The sequence below is a fragment of the Lepus europaeus genome, chromosome 20, assembly GCF_033115175.1.
Source record: "Lepus europaeus isolate LE1 chromosome 20, mLepTim1.pri, whole genome shotgun sequence".
Classification (NCBI taxonomy): domain Eukaryota; kingdom Metazoa; phylum Chordata; class Mammalia; order Lagomorpha; family Leporidae; genus Lepus; species Lepus europaeus.
The window spans coordinates 819,209-845,062 of record NC_084846.1 but is presented as its reverse complement, the minus strand read 5'-3'; the positions used below and the strand labels follow the sequence as shown (position 1 = coordinate 845,062).

General features: G+C 40.8%; 1 protein-coding gene across 1 annotated transcript; it reads left to right on the top strand.

Annotated features, from left to right (window-relative positions):
* LOC133749980 (vomeronasal type-2 receptor 116-like) lies at positions 1 to 24,490 on the top strand. The gene is made up of 6 exons (XM_062179348.1): positions 1 to 323; positions 392 to 683; positions 2,509 to 3,315; positions 18,608 to 18,835; positions 20,623 to 20,746; positions 23,577 to 24,490. The coding sequence occupies exons 1-6, from the start codon at positions 1 to 3 to the stop codon at positions 24,488 to 24,490; spliced, it is 2,688 nt and encodes an 895-aa protein (XP_062035332.1).
* Positions 24,491 to 25,854: the final 1,364 nt, after the last annotated feature.

Sequence of the window (25,854 nt, the reverse complement as noted above, 5' to 3'; positions counted from 1 at the left end):
ATGGCCCAGGTGGACCTAGGCAAGGAGGAGAATGTTCTAAAATTTGGGACGACTGATGAGTCAGGTGGTATTCAGCCTACTGCAGAAATTACTGAAAACAGAAATGCTTGCTCCTGGGTGTTGTCCTTAGGTTGGGACACATCGAGGCTTTCCCAGAGGGTTTGTGAAGGTGAATGTGAGAACAGACATGGTTTGTTTCAGAGGAGTTCAAGGGCCATTCCACGATCTTCTAGAGCCCTTGGAACCTCACTCACACCTCCTCCTTTTGCCAGAGCTGAGGCACCACTGAGTGGAAGCCTGAGTCTGCCCATTGCTGCTTCAGGGCATGGCTGTGTTGTTGCTCTGAATTCCATGGTCTCACCCTTCTCCCTGATGCTACCCCTCTCTTTAGGTGGCTGTGGAAGAACTACCAATACGTGCTGGCCTTCCGCTTTGCCATCCAGGAGATCAATAAGGACCCTCACCTACTCCCCAACCTGACCCTCGGTTTCAAATTCTACAATGCCTTTGCCAGTGAACAGTACACCTTATTGAACATAGTGTATTGGTTGTTTGGGGCCACTATGCCTTTCCCTAACTACACCTGCCATACACAAGGCAGACATGTTGCCATCATTGCTGGAACAACATCAGCATTGTCTGTTGAATTTGGAACACTTTTGGAGCTGTACAAAACCCCACAGGTAATGAGTTGAGAATCTGGAGAGTAATAGTTGAATCTCTTCCAACACTATTCTCTCACCTCTGAAGAAAGGGAAATGGGGCATCTCCCTATGGTATAGGATTGACCCCATGCAATTTCCTGGGGTGATTAATAGTGGAGGGAAAAGAAACAAAAGGAAGTAGGAGGGAATGCTGAGAGCCTCCCCCCAGATCACTTTCTAGGGCTTGTGTATCCATCCCCCACCAGCTGGAAACATTGGTAAATACATTTCCATACTGCATCATAAATGTCCACAGCACACAGAGGTATCCTGTCCTAGCACAGCACTGTCTCAGGAGGGATCCAGAGACCAAGCAATATTAGATGTGAAGATATAAAGACCTGCACATATGGTTTCTGTTTGGGCACATCTGATGGCTATGTCAGTTCCAAAGCTTTCCAAGGCAGGTTTTTAGAATGATTGATTTATTTGAAAGCACAGAGGGATTGGGAAAGTTACACCCCACCCCCCGATATGGAGAGGGAGAGGGGGTGGGGAAGGAGAGAGGGAATGGGAGAGAGAACTTCTATTCACAGGTTTACTCCATAAATGCCCACAATAGCCAGATCTGGGTCAGGCAGAAGGCAGGAGTAGGAACTGAGTGCAGATCTCCCACTTAAGTGGCTGTGGTCAAGCACTTGTGCCATCTTCTGCTGCCTTTTCAGGCATGTTTGCAGGAAGGTGGATAAGAAGTGGTGTAGCCAAGCCTTGAACTGGATGGAGTTCTGAAATGGGATGCTGGTGTTACAAGTTGGAACTTAACTCATCTGACCCAAACTGGCTACACCCAGAATGTTGAGGCTCAATTCAAGTTAGACTGGAATTCACCTACTCCCTATGTCCAATCATCCCTTTTTTACAGGCACACAAATCAGTTTCTTCACAGCATTCCCAGTAATAATTCTGCTTACTAGTCCTCATGTCAGAAGTGTTTTTCTTTTTGTTTTTATTTGAGGGCCAGAGAAACACACACATAGACACACACACACAGAGAGAGACACAGAGACACAGAGACACAGAGACACAGAATTCCCATCTGCTGGTTCACTCACCAGTACCTCCCATGATGTTGGACGACATCTGATGTAGCAGATGCATAGAGCCGGGAACGAAACCCATATGAATGGAATAAATCCAATTACTTGAGCTAGAATTATTGTCTCCCAGAGTCTGCACTAGCAACTTAGAGATACTCCACCAGGGACCTGCTACACAAGCAAAAATCAGAACATGTACCTGCCAAACATAGGGCACATGGTGATCAGAGGATTCTGGTTTGGAAAAATTATTTTGCCCCAAATCAAAGAGGGTTGGTGACTGTATCCTTGGAGACAACCCAGGATTCCTGTGGTAATCAGTGCACTCGAAATACGAAGAGATCAACACAGTAGAGATTTCTGTCTCAGAGTTATCTACAATGGTGGCTGCTGGAGGGGGTGGCTCTACTCCACCACTCACCCTGGGCAAGGATGTGGGAAAGACCACTGGCTGGGTGAAGCAGCACCCAAAGTTCCTTCTTCCTGAGTCCCCACTGCAGGACAGGAAGAGTGTACAGAAACTGACAGATTTTCTTTAAAGTTACAAATGAGGAGTCACATTTATTAAGCTAAAGCAATGGGCATGTGAAGCATGGTCTTCTCTGTGGCCAAGGTAGCAGGATTTGTTCATTCCTGCCATACACTTTGTCTTTACTCAGTAGTATACTGCACAAGGAATCCCTTGTTGAGAATTTGTTTTTCACTCACTTCCAAGAGAGAGAATCCACATCCCACAAAAGTTTGATTGCTTTTTTCTTTGCTTTCAGCTCACCTATGGCCCTTTTGATCCCATGCTAAATGATAAGGACCAGTTTCCCTCACTCTATCAGATGGCCTCCAGTGACAGCTCTTTGGGCCATGGAATGATCTCCTTGTTGCTGCATTTTGGCTGGACTTGGGTGGTGCTCTTTGTGTCTGATGACATGAAGGGAGAGCAGTTCCTTCAGTACTTTGAAGCAGAGATGCTCAAGAAAGGAATCTGTGTGGCCTTTACAGTTAAGCTCCCTGTCACAAAGAAGTTGTATGGGGAGAGTGATCTCACTTTCATGAGTAGCATCAGAGTTTCTTCTGCAAATGTGCATATACTCTATGGTGATGTAAGAGGTCTCATCAGTGTGGACATTTCAGTGCAGTTGTTTTTAACCATGGGGAAAGTGTGGATCATGACATCAAAGTGGGATCTTGTTATGTCTGAGACAAACCACATGCTGCACTCTTTGCATGGAGGCTTCTCATTTTCACCCCACAAGGAAGAAATCCCTGGCCTCAAACATTTTCTCAAGATGGCAAAGCCTTCTCACTACCCAGAAGACTTTTACTTCAGTAAATTATGGCTTTCCCATCTGGACTGCTCACTTGCAGGATCATTTTGTGGACATATTGGAACCTGCTCACCAAATACTTCCTTAGAGTTTCTTCCAGGACATATTGACCTGCTGACCATATCTGACTCCAGCTATTTAGTCTACAATGCTGTCTACACCATGGCCCATGTCCTCCATAAAATGATTTTGGAGAAAGTAGAAATGGAATCTTTAGGAGAAGCATCCCAGCCCATGATTCTTCCCTGGCAGGTAAACCTCCCCTAGAACAGAACAGACACTGCCCACTTGATGGAATCTAGCGGCATTTTATTGAGGTACAGCATCATGATGCTGCTCTGGTATCAAGGTCAGCAGGATTACAATGGAAGATGTTTTTTTTTTTTTAAAAATTTATTTCTTTATTTGAGAGGTAGAGTTACAGAGAGAGAGGGAGAGAGAGAGAAAGGCCTTCCATCTGCTGGTTCCCTTCCCAAATAACTTCAATATCTGGAACTGGGCTGATCGAAGCTAGGTGCCTGGATCTTCTTCTGGGTCACCCACATGGGTTCAGGGGCCCAAGCAATTGGACCTGGAAGCTGGGATCTTTCCATTGGTTACAGCTATATCTGTGATTGTTGACTTTGGCTGGAGTTTTCAGTCATTGCAGATTTTCAATGTATACTATTAAAAATTGTGTCAGAGGCTGGCGCCGTGGCTCAATAGGCTAATCCTCTGCCTGTGGCACCAGCACACCAGGTTCTAGTCCCTGTTGGGGTGCTGGATTTTGTCCTGGTTGCCCCTCTTCCATTCCAGCTCTCTGCTGTGGCCCGGGAGTGCAGTGGAGGATGGCCCAAGTGCTTGGGCCCTGCACCCGCATGGGAGACCAGGAGAAGCACCTGGCTCCTGGCATTGGATCATTGCGGTGCACTGGCCACCGTGCGCTGGCAGTGTCAGCCATTGGAGGGTGAACCAACTGTAAAGGAAGACCTTTCTCTCTGACTCTCTCTCTCTCACTATCCACTCTGCCTGTCAAAAAAATTGTATCAGAAAATAGTATTTTTTACTTTGCATAACTGTTTCAAATTTTGTTTATTTAAAGGGCACAGATTTCATGTATCTATATGTCAATTTAAGAAAATAACAGTACTTTTCATCGCTTCTCCCTCACTCCCACCCTTCATCCTCCTTTTATATTTCTTTTAATTTTTATGATAACATACTTTCAGCTTACTTTAAAATCATATGCTTAAACCTCTACTATATAAGGAATTTAACAAGTAGTAAGTAGATCATTTTCTCAGGAGTATAGTCTACATGGGCTATAAATAATAATTAAATCTCAGGATATCTATTTCACTGATTTATGTTGATAGTTAAAGGTGCATACAGACAATAAGTAAAATGAGCATGTAATCAGATCTGTACCATTAAGTTTAGTCTCTGAACATTTTTTAGTTAATAATTCTCATCTTTATCAGAACCCATTATTTTAAAAGAAATTTTACTTATGTTATATAGGTTTCATGAATTTCATGTATACAATTTAGGAACATAGTGATAATTCCCCTCCTATCCTCTCTCCTGCTCACACTCCAACTCTTTCTCCTCCTCCCTATCCCATTACAACTCTTAATTTTTTTTGACAAGCAGAGTTAGACAGTGAGAGAGACAGAGACAGAATGAAAGGTCTTCCTTCCGTTGGTTCACCCTGCAAATGTCCGCTATGGCCGGCGAGCTGCCCCGATCCGAAACCAGGAGCCAGGTGCTTCCTCCAGGTCTCCCATGCTGGTGCTGAGCCCAAGCACTTGGGCCATCCTACACTGCCTTCCTGGGCCACAGCAGAGAGCTGGACTGGAAGAGGAGCAACCGGGACAGAACCGGTGCCCTAACTGGGACTAGAACCCAGAGTGCTGGTGCCGCAGGCGAAGGATTAGCCTAGCGAGCCACAGCGCCGGCCCCAACTCTTAATTTTTACAAAGATCTATTTTCAGTTTACTTAATGATCGTATAGTTAACCCTACACTCTTCCTCAACAGAAGAGACAAGGGCTGTAAACAGTCATCAAATCTCAAAATGTTTGTTTCACTCCAATACATTATATTTCAGGTACTGTATTAGTTACCTTAGGTCAGAGAAAACATATGGTATCTTTTTGGGACTGGCTATTTCACTAAGTGTAATGGTTTCCAGTTCCATCATTGCAAAAGGTAGGATTTCATTTTTTTACAGCTGAGTAGTACTCCATAGTGTATATATACTACAATTCCTTTATCCAGTCAACAGTTGATGGACATCTGGGGCAAATCTATATCTTAGCTATTGAAAGCATGACGGTACAGATAACTCCTTCAGGTGCTGATTTCTTTTGGTTTGGGTAAATTCCCAGGAGTGGGATGGCTAGATCATATGGTAGGTCTGTATTCAGGTGTTTTTTTTAATAGAAAGCTTTTATTTAATAAATATAAATTTTCTTTTTTTTTAAATTTTTTTAAACTTTTATTTAATGAATATAAATTTCCAGTTTACAGCTTATGGATTACAATGGCTTCCCCCTCCCATAACTTCCCTCCCACCCGCAACCCTCCCCTCTCTCGCTCCCTCTCCCCTTCCATTTGCATCAAGATTCATTTTCAATTCTCTTTATATACAGAAGATCAATTTAGTATAAAGATTTCAACAGTTTGCACCCACATAGAAACACAAAGTGAAACATACTGTTTGAGTACTAGTTATAGCATTAAATCAAAATGTACAGCACATTAAGGACAGAGATCCCACATGAGGAGCAAGTGCACAGTGGCTCCTGTTGTTGACCCAACAAATTGACACTCTAGTTTATGGCGCCAGTAACCATCCTAGGCTGTCGTCATGAGTTGCCAAGGCTATGGAAGCCTTCCAAGTTTGCCGACTCTGATCATATTTAGACAAGGTCATAAAAGACAGAGTGAGGATAGTAACCAATGATCCTAAGAGTGGCATTTACCAGGTTTGAACAATTAGACAGCATTAAGTGGGGAAGAGGACCATCAGTACACACAGGTTGGGAGTAGAGCCATTGGTGGTAGAGTAGAGGTTATGATTACAAAGGAATGAGGCCCAAGTGCACTAGACAGGGCCTAGGACAAAGGACAGAGTCATTATTAGAGGAGCTAAGAAAGGTGCTAAGCCACAAGTAATTTTTCTGATTGAGAGGCAAATAGAACCTGATAGAAGGGGCTTGATAATAATCTGGTGGGCTTTAGGCCTTGTAAATTCAGAGGCCCAGGCCTATCTATCTCTTCACATGGGGTATATCCTAAGGGAGGTGTGAACCTCCTAGGGGAAGGCACTCTGTTGACTTTCATTACTTGGCTGGCCTGGGAGGAGAGCTGGCCAGGTAAAGGCAGGGGGCATCTCTAACAAGAAATTTACAGTTCTGCCTGCAATGTTGCTGACCCTACTTGACCATACCCTCAGCTGCAGTGGTCACTTTGGAAGTTGGGCTGAGTGAAGGGCTTTTCAGCTTAGAGCCAATAAGATCTGTGGCTCTGACCTGGGCATCCTTCGAGTCCAGGGCAGGTCCATTTCCAGTGATCCAACTCTTGGCAGAGCTGCCAGGGCTCTTCACAAGCTGACTTCTGCTGAAGCCCAGGCTTACCACATTGAAAGCCACTGCAGTGGACTGGCCTGTTGGGTCTCCTTGAGGGCAGATCACTGTACAGATCAGCCATTAATAGGCCAGCCACCCATTGCTTCTGATGCCGAGCTTTCTTTTCCTCCTGGTTTGTGTTAAAGCAGACCAGAGGATGCAAGTCAAGGGAGAGCCCGTATCCCATCTCTAATCTTCGGTGGCCTGAACTAGAAGTTTATAGTCACAGGCATGTTCTGTAGTAGTTTTTCTAAGGTAGACAATGCCCATGAGGAAAATTATATTCTCACTTTAAAACTTTCTTTCCCTTTGGTCTGAAAGGGAAGTTTTTTCTACTTACTGTATACTTCGCTGATGGCGAAGTGAATCTAGCTATGAGATTATTATTTAAGTTCTTATTTTGGCTATGCTATCACAGAAAAATGTTAGCCATCTCTTTTATAAGGTCTAAAGATTAAATTGTGCGTCCTACAGATTCCTTTATAATAGAATTAGTTTCCTACCTTGAAGAGAATAGAGAAATAAAAGAACAAGTTGGGCTTAGAATAGAGAAATGAGGGAGCAAGTCCTAGATCGCTTGCTGACAATAGCAATATCACATGAATACTTAGCAAACCGTTTCAACCATTAGATAACAACTTAAGAAAACATTTACCAGAAGGTCCAATGCCTTCTATAAATTTTAAGAATCATGTATTTGAAAACACCTCTTAAATATCTAACATGGTGTAGTTAGTTTAGCCAGTAAACTTAAGCACAACCATATAAAATGTTTTTAGTTTCTTTCTACCAACACGTTTAAAACATATGATACACAGATTCAGGTCACACGAATTAAAATGTATCTTTGATTGATTTTAGCAGCTTAAATTAATGGACAATCTTATCTATAAGCCATTTAAAATAAAACTCTTAATAAAATTTCCCCATGTGGACATACAATATGTACACACATATAACATAGCATAATAAACCAATATAGCAATTTTAATAATAGCTTTTAAAATCTTTAACTCTTTTTGTAGATTGCCAATTGATTTGAATTGCTTTTTTTTTTAGTAACCTCAGTTAACCATACTTTCTCTCAGTTGGTACTGTTAATACATTATTGGCTTCATCTGTTTACAGAGCCATCCCAAAGTACTGAATACAATAAAAGTGGCTGGAAAAAGTCCATAGGAACCTATAGGAGGACAGCTAAACACAGAACCAACAACGCTTTAGTTTTATGAGCAGCACATCATATATAACTATGGATGACAAAAGACTTTAAGTCTTTTGTTTAAAATTATAAACTCATCAACCAACAAGAGGCACTTGCTTACTTCACAGTATTTTTGAAAGCACCTGTAGGATTTTACAAGTATTTAACCCTTTAGGCCTCTGGGGCTTTCTCATTAAGATAACTATCATGTCTAGTAACATAAGATCATTAGACTTTTTAATTCTCAAACATTTGTATTAATAGCATTTTCCATTATAGAAACTTAAAGTCTGGTACCACATCACATCTTGACAGTCCTTCTAATATAATCCAAATAGCCTGATTAGTTGGTGTCTCTATAAGATGAGAGACATAAGTCCTTCGATTTTTTTCAGTTGGGCCCAAACTGGAAAAACCAAAGTCCAGGATTTACTGGAAATTTTAGAGACCAGATTGTTTGAAACTTTGATTTTTTGAATGCCTGTCAAGAATGCCAAGCAGGCTCAAAATCCAAAATAACTGGTTGAAATAAGATTCCTTAAAATCATGACATAACATAGACCAAATCTGATCATTATAACAAGCTGATTCTTCAAATCTTTGAAAATAAGCACATATTTAAATAACCCATAGCTCTCAATAAAAATTCAGCTGTTTTTGAACAATTAGAATTTACCAGACATCAAGAGAACATAATAGATTACTTTAACACATTGCTTTAACAGAGCATCAGAGTTTAATTCTATGTCAAAGAGAAATTGAGCTTCCTGTGATCTTTTGCTGTGAGGTTTCCTTCCTTTACCTTCTTTCATATTGGTGACCATGTTTCTGTGTTTCTGTGTGTAACACATCTTTAAGCATCTTTTTCAGGGCAGGATGAGTGGCAACAAATTCTTTCAGTTTCTGTTTGCTATGAAAAGTCTTAATTTCACCTTCATTCACAAATGAGAGCTTTGCAGGATATAATATTCTGGGCTGGCAGTTTTTGTCTCTTAGTACCTGGGCTATGTCTCGCCATTCCCTTCTAGCTTGTAGGGTTTCTGATGAGAAGTCTGCTGTGAGTCTAATTGGAGATCCTCTAAGAGTAATCTGACGTTTCTCTCTTGCACATTTTAGGATCTTTTCTTTATGTTTCACTGTGGTGAGTTTGATTACAACGTGTCGTGGTGAGGATCTCTTTTGGTCACATTTATTAGGGGTTCTATAAGCTTCCTGTACTAAGATGTCTCTGTCCTTCTCCAAACCTGGGAAATTTTCTGCTAGTATCTCACTGAAAATGCCTTCTAATCCTTTCTCCCTCTCCATGCCTTCAGGAACTCCTAGAACCCGAATGTTGGGTTTTTTAATAGTATCCTGTAGATTCCCGACAATATTTTTTAGATTTCTAATTTCTTCTTCTTTTCTTTGGTTTGCCTGTTTCCTTTTCTGTTCTCTGTCTTCTAAGTCTGATATTCTCTCTTCTGCTTCGCCCATTCTGTTTTTAAGGCTCTCTAATGTGTTTGTCATTTGATCTATTGAATTCTTCATTTCATTATGATTTCTCGTCACTATCCCAGTTTCTTGTTCCACTAGTTGTTTCATTTCATTTTGATTCCTCCTTAATATTTCATTTTCATGAGAGAGATTTTCTATCTTGTCCATTAAGGATTTCTGTAGTTCAAGAATTTGTTTTTGAGAACTTCTTAATGTTCTTATCAATTTTTTGAGATCTGCTTCTTGCATTTCTTCAATCTCCTCATCTTCATAATCTTGAATTGGGGTGTCTTTTTCATTTGGGGGCGTCACAGTGTCTTCCTTGTTCTTGTTACCTCGGTTTTTGCGTTTGTTTTTTGGCATGTTGGAGATATTTGGTTTCTTCACTGTGGTGTTTTTTCTTGTTACACTATGGCTCTATATTAAGTGGACTGTCTGCTTTCAGTGGAGCCTTAGAGGCTTGAGATGAGTGTGGACTGAGAGCTGTGTTTGGTTCTTCAGGGTTGAGGGTGTGTCAAAGATGACACTCCCAGGTTAGGTGTGGTAAATCTCTCTTTCTTTTTTTGATTCAAAAGGGAAGTAATTCCGCACAGCTGAACGTAATTGGAGGTAGTTAGCAGGCAAATGATATACCCACAGGAGCCAGAGATCGGAAGCTCTTTCCCAAGGACCACACAGGGAATCTGTGCTGCCCTCAGTGTGGGCTCCAATTCTCCTGCAGTCTCCCACTGGGTTGCCAAGTTAGATGCTAATCTCCTGTTATTTCACCCCTCCCCCCAGAGTCAGGTGTTTCTGCTAGGCTCAGGGCCGGTGCAGACCTGAGGTCGCCCTGCTTATGACGTATGTCCAAAATGGCGCCTGCTCTGTCTTGCTCGCCTTTGAGAGGTGAGCGGAGGGAGAGAAACTTGTGTCCGTATCGGTCACTTTTTTAAATTTTTTTCCTCTCTCTCTTCTAGTTAGCCTGGTGAATTTTTCCCCACGGAGTTTCAAGCCTCGTTCCCTCTAGCCTCTTCTTTCCGCTTGCCCGCTTGGGCTATTGAGGTTCGGCTCACCTCGTGTTGCAGCGCTGGTGTGTTGAGTCTGCTGCTGGTGTCCCGAACTTGGGCTCCCACGCTCTCCACGCAGGTCCACTGTGAATCACTAGTTCCGGAAGAGTTTCCTCTGCTGTTTCATCCCCTACTCTTCCTTGACCCTGCAGTATCTCCAGTTATATTAAACTGTCTCTCCCCCGGACTAATAGTGTGCTCCCTGCCTATTCCGCCATCTTGCCGCTCTCCCTCTAATAAATATAAATTTTCAATGTACAACTTTTGGATTATAGCGATTCTTCCCCCCATACCCGCCCTCTCACTCCCAAACCATCCCACCACTTATAAGCTCTCCCATCCCATTCTTCATTGACTCATTTTTAAGTATCTTTGTTTACAGAAGATCAACTCTATAATAAGTAAAGATTTCAACAGTTTGCACCCACACAAACACACAAAGTATAAAGTACTGTTTGAAGACTAGTTTTACTGTGAATTCTCATAGTGCAACACATTAAGGACAGAGACCCCAGATGGGGAGCAAGTGCACAGTGATTCCAGTTGTTGATTTAACAATTGACAGTCTTATTTATGATGTCAGTGGTCAACTGAGTCTCTTATCTTGAGCTTCCAAGGCTATGGAAGCCTCTTGAGTTCACAAACTCTGACCTTATTTAGACAAGGCCATAGTCAAAGTGGAAGTTCTCTTCTCCCTTCAGAGAATGGTACCTCCTTCTTTGATGGCCCCTCCTTTCCACAGGGATCTCACTCACAGAGATCTTTCATGAAGGTCATTTTTTTGCCACAGTGACTTGGCTTTCCATGCCTGAAATGCTCTCCTGAGCTTTTTGCCAGAGCTGAATGCCTAAAGAGCTGATTCTGAGGCCAGAGTGCTGTTTAGGGCATTTGCCATTCTATGAGTCTGCTATGTGGCCTGCTTTCCATGTTGGATCATTCTCTCCTTTTTAATTCTATCAATTGTTATTAGCAGACACTTTGTCTTTGACACTTAATCCTATCTTTATGATCATTTATGAACTTAAACTGATCAATTTAACTAGTAAGATAGCATTGGTACTGTCAACTTAATGAGATTTGGAGTCCTATGGCAAGTTTTTATCTTTACCCTTAGGGGTAACTCCAAGGAATGTGTGCTGAACTGCACATTTCCTCCCTCTCTTATTCCCACTCTTATTTTAAAGAGAGATAAATTTTAAATTGGATTTAACCACCTAAGAATAAATCTGTGAAGCACTGGCGCCGAGTCTCAACAGGCTAATCCTCCGCCTTGCGGTGCCGGCACACCGGGTTCTATTCCCGGTCAGGGTGCTGGATTCTGTCCCGGTTGCCCCTCTTCCAGGCCAGCTCTCTGCTGTGGCCCGGGAGTGCAGTGGAGGATGGCCCAAGTGCTTGGGCCCTGCACCCACGTGGGAGACCAGGATAAGCACCTGGCTCCTGCCTTCAGATCAGTGCAGTGCACCGGCCGTGGCGGCCATTGGAGGGTGAACCAACGGCAAAGGAAGACCTTTCTCTCTGTCTCTCTCTCTCTCACTGTCCACTCTGCCTGTCAAAAATAAAAAAGGACAAATCTGTGTTAAGTAAAGAGTTCAACTCATGGCATTAAGAAGAAAAAATAATACGAAAAAGAATAAAATAGTAAGCTCTTCCTTGACTGTCATGACAAGTGCTGATCAAGTAATTTCTTCTTATAGTGTCAATTTCAGTTCTGCAGATTTCCTTTTAGGTGCTCAGTTAGTTGTCAAAGGTCAGGGAGAACATATGATATTTGTCCCTTTGTGACTGGCTTATTTCACTCAGCATGATGTTTTCTAGATTCCTCCATTTTGTTAAAAATGACCGGATTTCACATTTATTTTATTTTATTTTATTTTTTACATCTGTTAGTATTCTACAGGGTACATATCCAATAATTTCTTTATCCAGTCTTCTGTTGATGGGCAATTAGGTTGATTCTATGTCTTAGCTATTGTGAATTGAGCTGCAATAACAGCTTGAGGTACAGATTGCTCTTTTCTTTGCCAATTTAATTTCTCTTGGGTAAATTCCGAGGAGTAGGATGGCTGGGTCGTATGGTAGGGCTATATTCAGGTTTCTGAGGAATCTCCAAACTGTCTTCCATAGTGGCTTTTTAAAAATATTTATTTTATTTATTTGAAAGTCAGAGTTAGAGTTAGAGTTAGAGAGAGAGAGAGTCTTCCATCCAGTGGTTTGCTCCCCAGTTGGCCACAACGGCTAGAGTAGCACCAATTCGAAGCCAGGAGCCAGGAGCTTCTTCCAGGTCTCCCACATGGGTGCAGGGGTGCAAGGACTTAGACCATCTTCTACTGCTTTCACAGTCCATAGCAGAGAGCTGGATCACAAGTGGAGGAGCTAGTCTCCAAATGGCGCCCATATGGGATGCCGGTGCTTCAGGCTGGGGTGTTAACCTGCTGTGCCACAGTGCCGGCCCCCATAGTGACTTTTCCAGTTTGCATTCTTACCAAGGGTGCATTAGTGTGCCTTTTTCCCTCATATCCTCACTAGCATCTGTTGTTCGTTAATTTCTGTATGTAAGCCATTCTAACCTGGGTGAGATAAAACCTCATTGTGGTTTTGATTTTCATTTCCCTGATGGCCAGTGATCCTGAACATTTTTTCATGTGTCTGTTGGCCATTTGGATTTCCTGTTTTGAAAAATATCTGTTTAGGTCCTTGGTACATCTGTTAAGTGGGTTGTTGTTTTGTGGTTGTGGAGTTTCTTGATCTCTTTGTAGATTCTGGTTATTAATCCTTTATCGGTTACATAGTTTGCACATATTTTTTCCCATTCTGTTGGTTGCCTCTTCAGTTTCCTGACTGTTTCTTTTGCAGTACAGAAACTTCTCACTTTGATATAATCCCAAATGTTAATTATGGCTTTGATTGCCTGTGCTTCTGGGGTCTTTTCCAAGAAGTCTTGGCCTGTGCCTATGTTTTGCATGGTTTCTCCAAAGTTCTCTAATAATTTTATGGTGTCAGGTCATAGATTTAGATCTTTAATCCATGTTGGGTGGATTTTTGTGTAAAGTGGAAATCCACTTTTCCCAGGACCATTTGTGAATATGGAATTGCAAATTCCATTTGCTCTAGGAATTGATTTTAGCTCCTTGATCAAATATAAGTTGGGGGGCTGGTGCTGTGGCACAGTGGTTTAAATCCCTAGCCTGAAGCACAGGCATCTCCTATGGGTACTGGTTCTAGTCCTGGTTGCTCCTCTTCTGATCCAGCTCTCTTCTATGCCCTGGGATAGCAGTAGAAGATGGCTCAAGTCTTTGGGCCACAGCACCTACGTTGGAGTCCTGGAAGAAGCCCCTGCTCCTGGCTCCAGGAATTGCTCCATCTGTTGTGACCATCTGGGGAATGAACCAGCAGATGAAAGACCTCTCTCTCTGTCTCTGCCTCTCTCTGTCTCTGCCTCTCTCTGTAACTATGTATTTCAAATAAATAAAATAAAAATTTTAAAAATATAAGTTGGTTATAGATGTTTGGATTGATTTCTGGTGTTTCTATTCTGTTCCATTGGTCTATCCATCTGTTTTTGTACCAGTACTAGGCTATTTTGATTATAACTGCCCTGTAGTATGTCTTGAATCTGTTATTGGGTTGCCTCTTGCTCTGTTTTGTTGTATAAGATTGCTTTAGCTATTTGATATCTCCTGTGCCTCCATATGAATTTCAGCATTTTTTTTCCAAATCTGAGAATATCTTTGGTATTTTGATTAGTATCACATTGAAACTGTAAACTGATTTTGGAAGAATGGACATTTTGAAGATATTGATTCTTCCAATCCATGACCATGGAAGACTTCTTCATTTTTTGGTATCTTCTTCTATTTCTTTCTTTAAAGTTTTGTAATTCTCATCGTAGAGTTCTTTGACATCCTGGGTTAAGTTTATTCCAAGGTATTAGATTGTTTTTGTAGCTATTTGGATAGGATTGACCTTAGAAGTTCTTCCTCAGCCGTGGCATTGCCTGTGTATACAAAGGCTGTTGATTTTTGTGCATTGATTTTATATCCTGCTACTTTGCCAAACTCTTCTATGAGTTCCAATAGTCTCCTAGTAGAGTTCTTTGGATCCCCTAAATAAAGAATCATATCATCTGCCAAGAGGGATAGTTTGAGTTCTTCCTCCCAATTTGTATCCCTTTCATTTCTTTTTCTTGCCTGATGGCTCTGGCTAAAACTTCCAGAACTATATTGAATAGCAGTGGTGAGAGTGGGCATCCCTGTTTGGTACCAGATCTCAGTGGGAATGCTTCCAACTTTTCCCCATTCAATAGGATGCTGGCCGTGGGTTTGACATATATTTCCTTTATTGTGTTGAGGAGTGTTCGTTCTATACCCAGTTTGCTTAGAGTTTTCATCATGATAGAGTGTTGTATTTTTTCAAATGATTTCTTTGCATCTATTGATATAATCATATGGTTTTCTTCTGCAGTATGTTAATGTGGTGTATCACATTGTTTGATTTGTGAATGTTGAACCATCCTTGCATACCAGGGGTAAATCCCACTTTGTCTGGGTGGATGATCTTTCTGATGTGTTGTTGCATTCTATTGGCCAGAATTTTATTGAGGATTTTTGTGTGTATGTTCATCAGGGAAATTGGTCTGTAATTCTCTTTCAATGCTGCATCTTTTTCAGGTTTAGGAATTAAGGTGATTCAGGCTTCATAGGAAAAATTTGGGAGGATTGCTCTGTTTCAATTGTTTTGAATAGCTTGAGAAGGATTGGAGTTGGTTCTTTACATTTCTGGTAGAACTCAGCAGTGAATCCATCTGGTCCTGGGCTTTTCTTTGTTGGGAGGGCCTTTATTACTGATTCAATTTCTGCCTTGATTATGTGTCTGTTTAGGTTTTCTATATTTTCATGGTTCAATTTAGGTAGGTCGTAGGTGTCCAGGAATCTATCCATTTCTGATAGATTTCCCAGTTTGCTGGCATACAAGTCCTTGTAGTAATTTCTGATGATTCTTTTTATTTCTGTGGTGTCTGTTGTTACATTCCCTTTTTCATCTCTGATTTTTTTTTTCAAATTTTTTGACAGGCAGAGTGGATAGTAAGAGAGAGAGACAGAGAGAAAGGTCTTCCTTTTGCCGTTGGTTCACCCTCCAATGGCCACCGTGGTTGGTGCGCTGCGGCCGTCGCACCGCGCTGATCCGATGGCAGGAGCCAGGTACTTCTCCTGGTCTCCCATGGGGTGCAGGGCCCAAGCACTTGGGCCATCCTCCACTGCACTCCCTGGCCACAGCAGAGAGCTGGCCTGGAAGAGGGGCAACCGGGACAGAATACGGTGCCCCGACCAGGACTAGAACCCGGTGTGCCGGCGCCGCAAGGCGGAGGATTGGCCTAGTGAGCCGCGGCGCCGGCCCATCTCTGATTTTATTGATTTGGGTCTTCTTTCTCCTTTTTTTGTTTAGTTGGGCCAATGGTTTGTCAGTTTTTTTTAAAAGTAGCTCTTCATTTTGACGATCTTTGGTAATATGTTTTGATTCAAATTTGTTGATTTCTTCTCTAATTTTAATTACAGATTTTGTTGTTTGTTGATTTCTTAAGAGAGCCATTCTAACTGGAGTGAGTTGAAACCTCATTGTGGTTTTGATTTGCATTTCCCTGATGGCTAGTGATCCTGAGTATATTTTCAAGTATCTGTTGGCAATTTGAATTTCCTCTTTTGAAAAATGGCTATTCAAGTCCTTTGCCCATTTCTTTCTTAATGTGGTTGTATTTTTTGTTGTTGTTGAATTTCTTAAGCTCTTTACAGATTCTGCATGTTAACCCTTTATCAGTTGCATAGTTTGCAAATGCTTTCTTCCATCTGTTGATTACCTCTCCATTTTGCTGAGTGTTTCTTTTGGAGTGCAGTAGCTTTTCAGCTTGATGTAATCTCGTTTGTTAATCTTGGCTTTGATTGCCTGTGCTTCTGGGGTCTTTTCAAGAGTCTGCCTATGCCAAAGCCTTGTAGAGTTTCCCCAATGTTCTCTAGTAACTTGATGGTATTGGGTCATAGATTTAGGTCTTTGATCCTTTTTGAGTGGGATTTTGTGTAAGTTGTAATGTATGGGTCTAATTTTAGACTTCTGCAAGTGGAGATCCAGTTTCCCCAGCACAGTTTGTTGAGGAGATTGTGCCTGCTTCAGGGGTTTATTTTAGTTCCTTTGTTAAATATAAGTTGGTTGTAGATGCATGGATCAATTTCTGGAGTTGAGAGCCCATTACTTTTATTCTGTTCTGTTTGTTGACTTTTTCAGGGATTTTTGTTGAACTTCATCTGATATGTTATGCAGGACAAAGTGCTTTAAGAATTCAAATGCAATTCAGGAGAAAACAAAGATAAACAAATTGGTCAAATTTTTTGAAATTATGCAAAAACCAGAATATATGGACATATTGGATAGTAGTTATTACATTTGTATTCCTGTATACACTGTGGCACAAGTGCTTATGAGATATATTTTTTGAAAGTAGAAATGAGTTCTATTTAATATCCTAAGATGACTCTGGCAATTGTAGTGCGTTACAAAATCTGCAGGAATCAGGGAGCAGAAGTTGTGGTCATATTTCTTATATATGAGACTACTGAGGATGCACATGAGCACAGGATATGCCCTCTGGGTTACAGATGGGTTTGCCTGGATTTTCATCACAGCTTGTTTGAATCTACTCTTTCCCCATATATAGAATATATTTAGGAAGTTCTGTTTGCATGTGAAAAGTACAAATAGATGAATAAATTTGTTGAACAAATAGGTGTGTTATGTAGAAGACAAATATGCATATGTAAAAATTAACATCAGAAAGTTTACTTCATAATCTATCTTCTATTTTACTTACAGGAGTGTTTTGTTTTTATTTGTGATTAGATTCAAGCTTTAGAAAAGTAAATAGAATTAGCAAGAAGTCTTCCACAGAGATAACTATGGATTATTTGGAAAACTCTGCAAATTATTTAAGAATTCCTTGGTAGTTATTTAAATAGAAAAACTTAGTTTAATCCTGTAGCATGTGTGTTGTACCCAGAAGGTCAAGGCATAACATATACTATCAGTAACCTCAGGACCATCAGTATAGTTGAAATTTTGTTTTTGGCCATACAGTCCTACCTGAAATGTCAAAGATAATCACACTTACCATAAAAAGTGACCCAAAATATTTAGAGAAAAAACACTCATGTATCATTGTCAAGCTCTGTTAAGATGTAAATAATACATATATCTATGTATCATTGCATATTTAGAAGACATGCACACATTTTTATAAATATGGATCTCAGTGCTAAGCGGGCTCTTGAGTCAGTTGATGGAAATGTATATGATGAAATTAGCATACATGGATATCTAATTTTTCAATCAAAATAACTGATATTTCATTCTGTTTTTGAACCTTATGAAGACCCTGTGTATGCACATACCTCTGACATATCACAACTGTCAAGGTATTTATTTTTTTATTTTTATTTTTTTTTCATTTTAAAACGAAATTTTATTTTTTCACAAGAGTCACAGCATGTAGCACAGCTCTTAAGTAAAAGTTAAATAAAAGAGTTAGTTCAGCTGCTTAGAAAATGTTCTTCAAGGTTAAAACCATGTATCACTGTTTATACAGATGATTATTTGGGACAGACTTCAGTGGAATCATACTTTGCTAGGAGGGAAGGCAGTGTTGACAACAGCACACAAAGATCAGCAGGAGTGACTCATATTCTCCAACTGAGATCAATGGACCCTAATCCATTAACACAGACCTAAATATCACCTGATCGCAAGAGATGACAGTAGAACTATGAGTCAGAAATGTATGGTGTATTCAGAGTTAAGAATTTTTTTTTCATGTTATAATCCCTTTTTGCACACTAACTGTCAAGGTATTTAAAAGATCAACCATGTTGTACTCAATTGGTTATATTAGGGTTAGCTTCCATAAAGCCCCACCTAAACCTTCATGGCTGCAGCAGAGCCTTGCAGTAGTTCCCCTCTGAACCCTACAAACTACAATTTTTCTGACTGGATACAACCATTCTACTTATTTTTTTTGCGGGCGATCAAATGTTCTCTTTACTAGAAGTTGTTGACCATCCAAAGAATTAAACCTGGAACATAGAGAGGAGGGTAGAAAAGGCTTGTTCAGTGCATATACATCTCCCTCTAATTCGAAAGCTCCCCCTGTTTCCACTTATTCCTGTTCTCCAGCTTCATCCAATCCTGAGGAAAATCCAGTTTACAAACCGTGCTGGAGATGATGTGTCTTTCCATGAAGCAAGACACCATGTGGTGCATTATGATATTCAGAACATTGTAAATTTTCCTGCTGGATTTCGTTTGATGGTAAAAATTGGAGAATTTTCCTCTAAGAGTGCACATGACCAAGATTTGCTGATCAATGAAGACATTATAGAATGGCCTGTTGGATTCAAAAAGGTGCAGTTCTCTTTTTATATTGGATGACTATAGAGAGATCTGAGTAGAGCCTTGGGAGATTAAGTGTGAAGTAGCCATGTGATTCCCATTTCCCATCTTGGCACTTAACTGTATGGTGTTCCTCACACATATCCTGAGCTAACACCTATCAGAAGAGCATGAGTGCATAGCCTTACCTTTTCAGTTCTGCCATAATTATTGATGTAGCAGTTGAGTTAAAACTAGACAAAGTTAATGAATAGAGACAGAGAGCCAAGTATAGATGTACAGATCTTTAATATATCTCTATGTATTCTCAAATCTTTAATCTTATAAGTCACAGTCCTTGTTATTTTTAAAAAGATTTGTTTATTTTTTATTTGAATGGCAGAGTTAGAGGAGAGCGGTGGGGGAGAGAGAGAGAGAGAGAGACGGAGAGAGAGAGAGAGAGAGAGAGAGAGAGAGAGATCTTCTTTCTGCTGGTTTTCTTCCCCAAATGGACAACAGCCATGGCTGGGCCAGTCCAGAGTCAGGAGCAAGGAGCTGCTTCTGGGTCACTCATGTGGGTGCAGGGGTCCAAGCACTTGGTCCATCCTCTGCTGCTTTCCCAGGCATGTTAGCAGGGAGCTGGATTGGAAGTGGAGCAGCTGGGAATAGAACAGGTGCCCATATGGGATGCTGGTGCAGGAGGAGGTGATTTAATCTGCTACACCACAACACTGGCCCCACCTTGTTATATTTTCATGCATGATAGGACAAATATATAATGGGTTGACTTATTCATCTTCTTGCAGATACTATCCCATATTCCTTTGTCATTTTGCATATCTTTTAGTTTTCAATATCTGTTCCTATTAGCTTCTTTTTTCTTTTTATAATTATTTACTTATTTATTTAAAAGGCAGAGTTACAGAGAGGCAAAGGTAGAGATAGAGATAGAGGCAGAGACAGAGACAGAGATAGAGATAGAGATAAATAGAGAGAGGGCTTGGAAATTCTGGCCCATTCCCCAAATGGCCACAATTGCCAGAGATGAGGTGATCCAAAGCCAGAAACCAGGATCTTCCTCTGGGTCTCCCACATGGGTTCGGGGGTCCAAGGATTTGGGGCCCAAGGACTTCACAGGCCATAGGAGACAGCTGGATTGGAAGTGGAGCATCCTATTAGCTTCTTAAAATACTGAACATTATTTATGTCAGCTTTCACACCTTGAATCTCCCAGAAAATTACGCAGATCTTTTACCTAACAGTCATGCAGGCCCCCTCACATGGGCTGGTTTTGAGTAGAATCAGTACTTTACCTAAACAGAGAAATCTAGAAGTGGATTAAACCCAATCCATATTCAGAATGCCTTCTATCACTTTTCTGTTGGCATTTAGTTTTTTGAGTAGTTATTTTGAAGTGTGCCCATTATGTGTTTTAGTTCTTTCATCTGGAATGTAAAATCTTTTGCACAATCAAGGATGAGGGAAGGATAAAACATGTTCAGGCATGTTCTGAGAAACTTAACCACATAGAATAATGCATTTTAAAGGTTTTAGATAAAGTGACTTGATAGGCACGGGCACAACAAATGCCCAAGGGATCTAACTGATAATATATGAAATAAAACTGATCAGGTATTTTTGTAATACTTGTTAAAGAATTGATGAGGCGGGAATGATGATCATAGAAACCTGAATTAAATGTCATAGTTATGGCCTTCAGCTGAAGGTCAGTGTTATGCTGTGAGGAGGGAAGTATTTACACCCATTATAATGGCTGATAATGTGACAAACCATGACCAGTGCTTTTCTTTTTCCTTCAGACTCCTCAATCTGTGTGTAGCCAGAGCTGTGGTCCAGGATTTCGGAAAATGTCACAGGAAGGAAGACCTGTCTGTTGCTATACTTGTGTTTTTTGTCCAGAGAGAGATGTTTCCAATCAGACAGGTAGAAAATATAGAATTTCAGATTGACAGCTTTACTGTCCTAATTATTTCTCAATAAAACAGAAACCAAAGAGATTTGCAGTGACTTCATACTGCTCCATTGTTCTCAATGCCAGCATATACTCATTCATTCAGTATATCCATGCATGATTATTACTGCTACTTCTTTATGTATAAGCTGTAGTCTGGTGATATTCTTTCTAAAATGTATCTGAAAGTGCTAGATAAGACAGTATTCTTTGATTTGCAGGTAGAACACAATATACTCTAAGACATATAAGATGTGTAATCACCTAGGCTTCCTGCTGGTGCCTAGAAGTCTTGAAACCAGTAGATTTTTATACACACATGATAAGCACAAAGCTTTTGCACATATTTCATTATATAATTATTGCATTCCTTTTAATACCATATCTTCAATATTGTATGATACTAAGGATGTCTAATTAAAACCACAACACTTTCTCTCAGGTCTATGGAATTTATTAAGAGAAATATTCAAAGTGATATATGAATACCACATCCTAATTAAGCATACAATTTAATATCCCTATAAAAACTTTTGAACGAGACAAGAATTTGCCTATCAAAATTATGAATCAAAATGCATGTACTGAGAAAGATAAAAATATACTATGTCTCAATGAGAACTACTTCCATATTTCAAAATATTCAGAAATAGACCTTGGAACCATTTGATTCCCTCCAAAAGAACTTCTCAATTCAATTATGTTATCAGTAGCAACCATTTGGTTTCAATCTTTCCCAAGAGGAAATTTATATTGTTAGTCATTAGAAAGGTAAAGAAACAATGATTTAAATTACCCATATTGGGTTTAGAAATACCCACTAATGTATAAAAAAGTATGAAAAATGAATGAACATACACTTGAAGCCCATTGTGCAGCAGCATTTGCTTGTGTGTCCTCAGAATGTCTCTGAGATCACTCCTGGTGAATATATGAAGAATGAGTATCTCCAGATAAAAATTGCCAGGGAGAATTATTTTAAAATGTTTCTGAATATTTTATGGTTGAATAAGTACCACCTGAAAAAATTGTATAATACCTTTATGATAAAGGTAGCCAAATCAATACCATTTTCTGTATTTAACTGAAGTGCCATTGAAGCAGAGAAATACCCGTTCATTGACCTCTATTTAGGACTTCTTTCTTGTGTAATGGCACAAAAGAGTTCTTTCGTGAGGGACAATGTGGTGTGCAGAGCTCAAAGTATCCCCTTCCTTCCATGAGGCAGAAGGGTAACAAGCCCTTACTTCAGGTGAAATTGGAAAGTTTCAAAAATCTAATTTCTCCTTGAAAAATTTGTTGAAAATATCAATTATATCCAAATGACTTATATTAAAGTCAAACACCTCCATAAAATCCAAATGTTTTTGATTTGATAAAATGAGTTTCAACTTTTGCATTGAATAACTGACAAAAAGTGTCCCAGAGATATGAAAATGTAAAACAAGGAATACTTGTTTTACCAGATATCAAATAGTACACAATGAAGAAATGCTAGGTATTGATTGTTGTAAGGATTTCATAGGCATTTTGTATTTTTATTTCTCTGCAAGAGAACTAAAGCTTTAAAGTTGATTATCCTAGGCAAATGTTCTCAGCCATGATGATGCAGGATTTAACATGAGAAAGACTGGGGACAGTAGGGAGAGGATTTGGGAAGAATGCATGTGGACATCACTGTGCCACAGGATGAGCCACCCTAACCACCCATTTGCTGAAGAAGCCATTTGAATGAGTTTGTTCCCATTTGTAGATGAGAATTCTCCCTGGGTCAGGAGTGTAGAAACTTGCTCTGGTGTGGCCTCATATTTGTTTTAAGAAAACTTTTATTTAGTAAATATAAATTTTGAAAGTACAACTTTTGCATTATAGTGGTTTTTTTCCCCCATAACTACCATCCCATGCACAAACCATCCCATCTCCTACTCCCTCTCCCATCCCATTCTTCATTGATTCATTTTTAATTATCTTTATATGCAAAAGATCAATTTAGTACAAACTAACTAAAGATTTCAACCGATTGCACCCACACAGACACACAAAGTATAAAGTACTGTTTGAAGACTAATTTTACCATTAATTATCATAGTACAACACATTAAGGACAGATATCCTGAATGGGGAGTAAGTGCACAGTGACTCCTGTTGTTGATTTAAGAATTGACACTCTTATTTATAACGTCAGTGATCAACTGAGGCTCTTGTCATGAGCTTCCAAGGCTATGAAAGCCTCTTGAGTTCACAAACTCTGACCTTATTTAGACAAGGCCATAGTCAAAGTGGAAGTTCCTCCCTTCAGAGAACGGTACCTCCTTCTTTGATGGCCTGTTCTTTCGCTGGGATCTCAATCACAGAGACCTTTGATTGAGGTCATTTTTTTTGGTCACAGTGTCTTGGCTTTCCATGCCTGAGAAACTCTCATGGGCTTTTTATTCAGATCCAAATGCCTTAAGGGCTGTTTCTGAGGCCAGAGTGCTGTTTATTGCATTTGCCATTCTATGAGTCTGCTGTATATCCCACTTCCCATGTTTTATCATTCTCTCCTTTTTAATTCTATCAATTATTATTAGCAGATGATGGTCTTATTTATATGAGCCCTTTGACATTTAATCCTATCTTTATAATCAGTTATGAAGTAAAAATGATCACTTTAACTGGTAAGATGGCATTGGTACCTGAGTGTGGCCTTATATTACATTAGAGTAGTGTGTATTCACAATGGCATTGCAAAGTGACCATTTTTCCCAACAGGGAAAAATTCAGAATTTTAGCAATGGAAACTCAGCCTTTCTTCTTCCACAGATGCAGAACAGTGTATCCAGTGTGCAGAGCATGAGTATCCAAACATGGAGAGAAGTCGCTGCCTCCCCAAGCTAATGACCTTCTTAGCCTTTGAGGATGCCCTGGGGATGGCTCTGGTTTGCATGGCTCTGTGCTTCTCTGTCCTCACAGCTGCAGTTTTGGGGGTCTTTGTGAAGCACCGAGACACTCCCATCGTCAAGGCCAATAACCGGTCTCTCAGCTACATCCTGCTCATTGCCCTCCTCCTGTGCTTCCTCTGCTCCTTACTCTTCATTGGCCGTCCCAACACAGGCACCTGTCTCTTACGGCAAATAACATTTGGCCTTGTGTTCACAGTGGCTATTTCTGCTGTGCTGGCCAAGACCATCACTGTGATTCTGGCCTTCAAGGTTACAAAACCTGGAAGAACAATGAGGCGATTGCTGGTATCAGGAGCTACTAACTTCATCATTCCCATTTGCTCCTTGATCCAACTGACTTTCTGTGGCATCTGGTTGGGAATCTCTCCTCCCTTTATTGAGTTAGATGCATATTCTGAGCATGGCCACATCATCCTGGTGTGCAACAAGGGCTCAGTCACTGCCTTCTACTGTGTCCTGGGCTACCTGGGCTCCTTGGCCCTAGTGAGCTTCACTGTGGCTTTCCTAGCCAGGAATCTTCCTGACACGTTCAATGAAGCCAAGTTCCTGACGTTCAGCATGCTGGTGTTCTGCAGTGTTTGGGTGACCTTCCTGCCTGTCTACCACAGCACCAAGGGGAAGGTCATGGTGGCTGTGGAGGTCTTCTCCATCTTGGCCTCGAGTGCAGGGCTCCTGGGCTGCATCTTTGCCCCCAAGTGCTACATTATTCTTATAAGGCCTGAAAAGAATTCTCTGAAAGGCTTAAAGAAAAGAGCAAGTTCTAAGGGATTCTAATATTTGTCTGCTTGTTTTGTTGTCACATTTTCAGTTTGGTGCCAAAAATCAAACTGATATAACATTCCACATATAAAAATAATTAAAATCAGCTTTTCCTTTGAAAATTACTTCTAGGTAGGACACTTAGCCTAGCAGATTACATGGGATGAGTTTCTGGCTCTGACACCTGGCCTGTACTTTTGACTCATGGGGACCCTGGAAGGAGGTGGTGATGGGTTATGGACCTTGGTTCTGGCCACCCATATGAGAATCCTGGTTTGACTCCCTATTTTTAGCTCTAGCCACAGCCTAGGCATAGGCATTTGGGGTGTAGAAGTAAGAGGTACAGAATGAGAGGTGTCTATGCCTCAGTAGTCAGTAATGTTCTGACAGCCAATGTCATACTTAATGGAGAGAAGCTGAAAGCATTTCCCCTCAGATCTTGAACAGGATAGGCATGTCTACTTTCACCATTCTTATTCAGTATATAACTGGAAGTGTTGGCAGGAGCAATTAGGGAGGAGAAAGAAATAAAGAGCATCAAAATTGGAAAGGAGGGGGCCGGCACTGTGGCGTAACAGGTAAAGCCACCCCCTGCAGTTCTGACATTCCCATATGGTGCTGGTTCGAGATGTGGCTGCTCCTCTTCCTATCCAGTTCTCTGCTATGGCCTGGGAAAGCAGTGGAAGATGGCCTAAATTGTTGGGCCCCTGCACCCATGTGGGAGACCTGGAAGAATCTGCTGGCTCCTGGCTCCAGATTGGTGGAGCTCTGGTCATTGATGCCATTTGGGAAGTGAACCAGTGGGTGGAAGATCTTTCTCTCTCTGACTCTCCTTCTCTGTTTGTGTAAATCTGACTTTAAAATAAACAAATAAATCTTGGGTCCGGCGTTGTGGTGCAGCAGGTTAACACCCTGGCCTGAAGCGCCAGCATCCCATATGGGTGCCGGTTCGAGTCCCAGCTGTTCCACTTCCTATCCAGCTCTCTGCTATGGCATGGGAAAGCAGTAGAAGTCCTTGGGCCCCTGCACCCATGTGGGAGACCTAGAAGAAGATTCTGGCTCCTGGTTTTGGATAGACACAACTTTGGCCATTGTGGCCAACTGGGGAGTGAACCATCGAGTGGAAGACCCCCACCCCACCCCTGCTTCTCCTCTCTCTGTGTAACTCTGACTTTCAAATAAATTAAATACATCTTTAAATTCATTCAATCAATCAATCTTTTAAATAATTGGAAAGGAGGAGGTCAAACCATCTGCTTGCAGATGATATTACATTGTACATGGAAAATCCTAAATGCTCAGCAGAAAGCTGTAGAACTGATAAACCAATTCAGTAAAGTTGCAGGTTACAAATAAGCACCAAAAAGCCCACTGGTTTT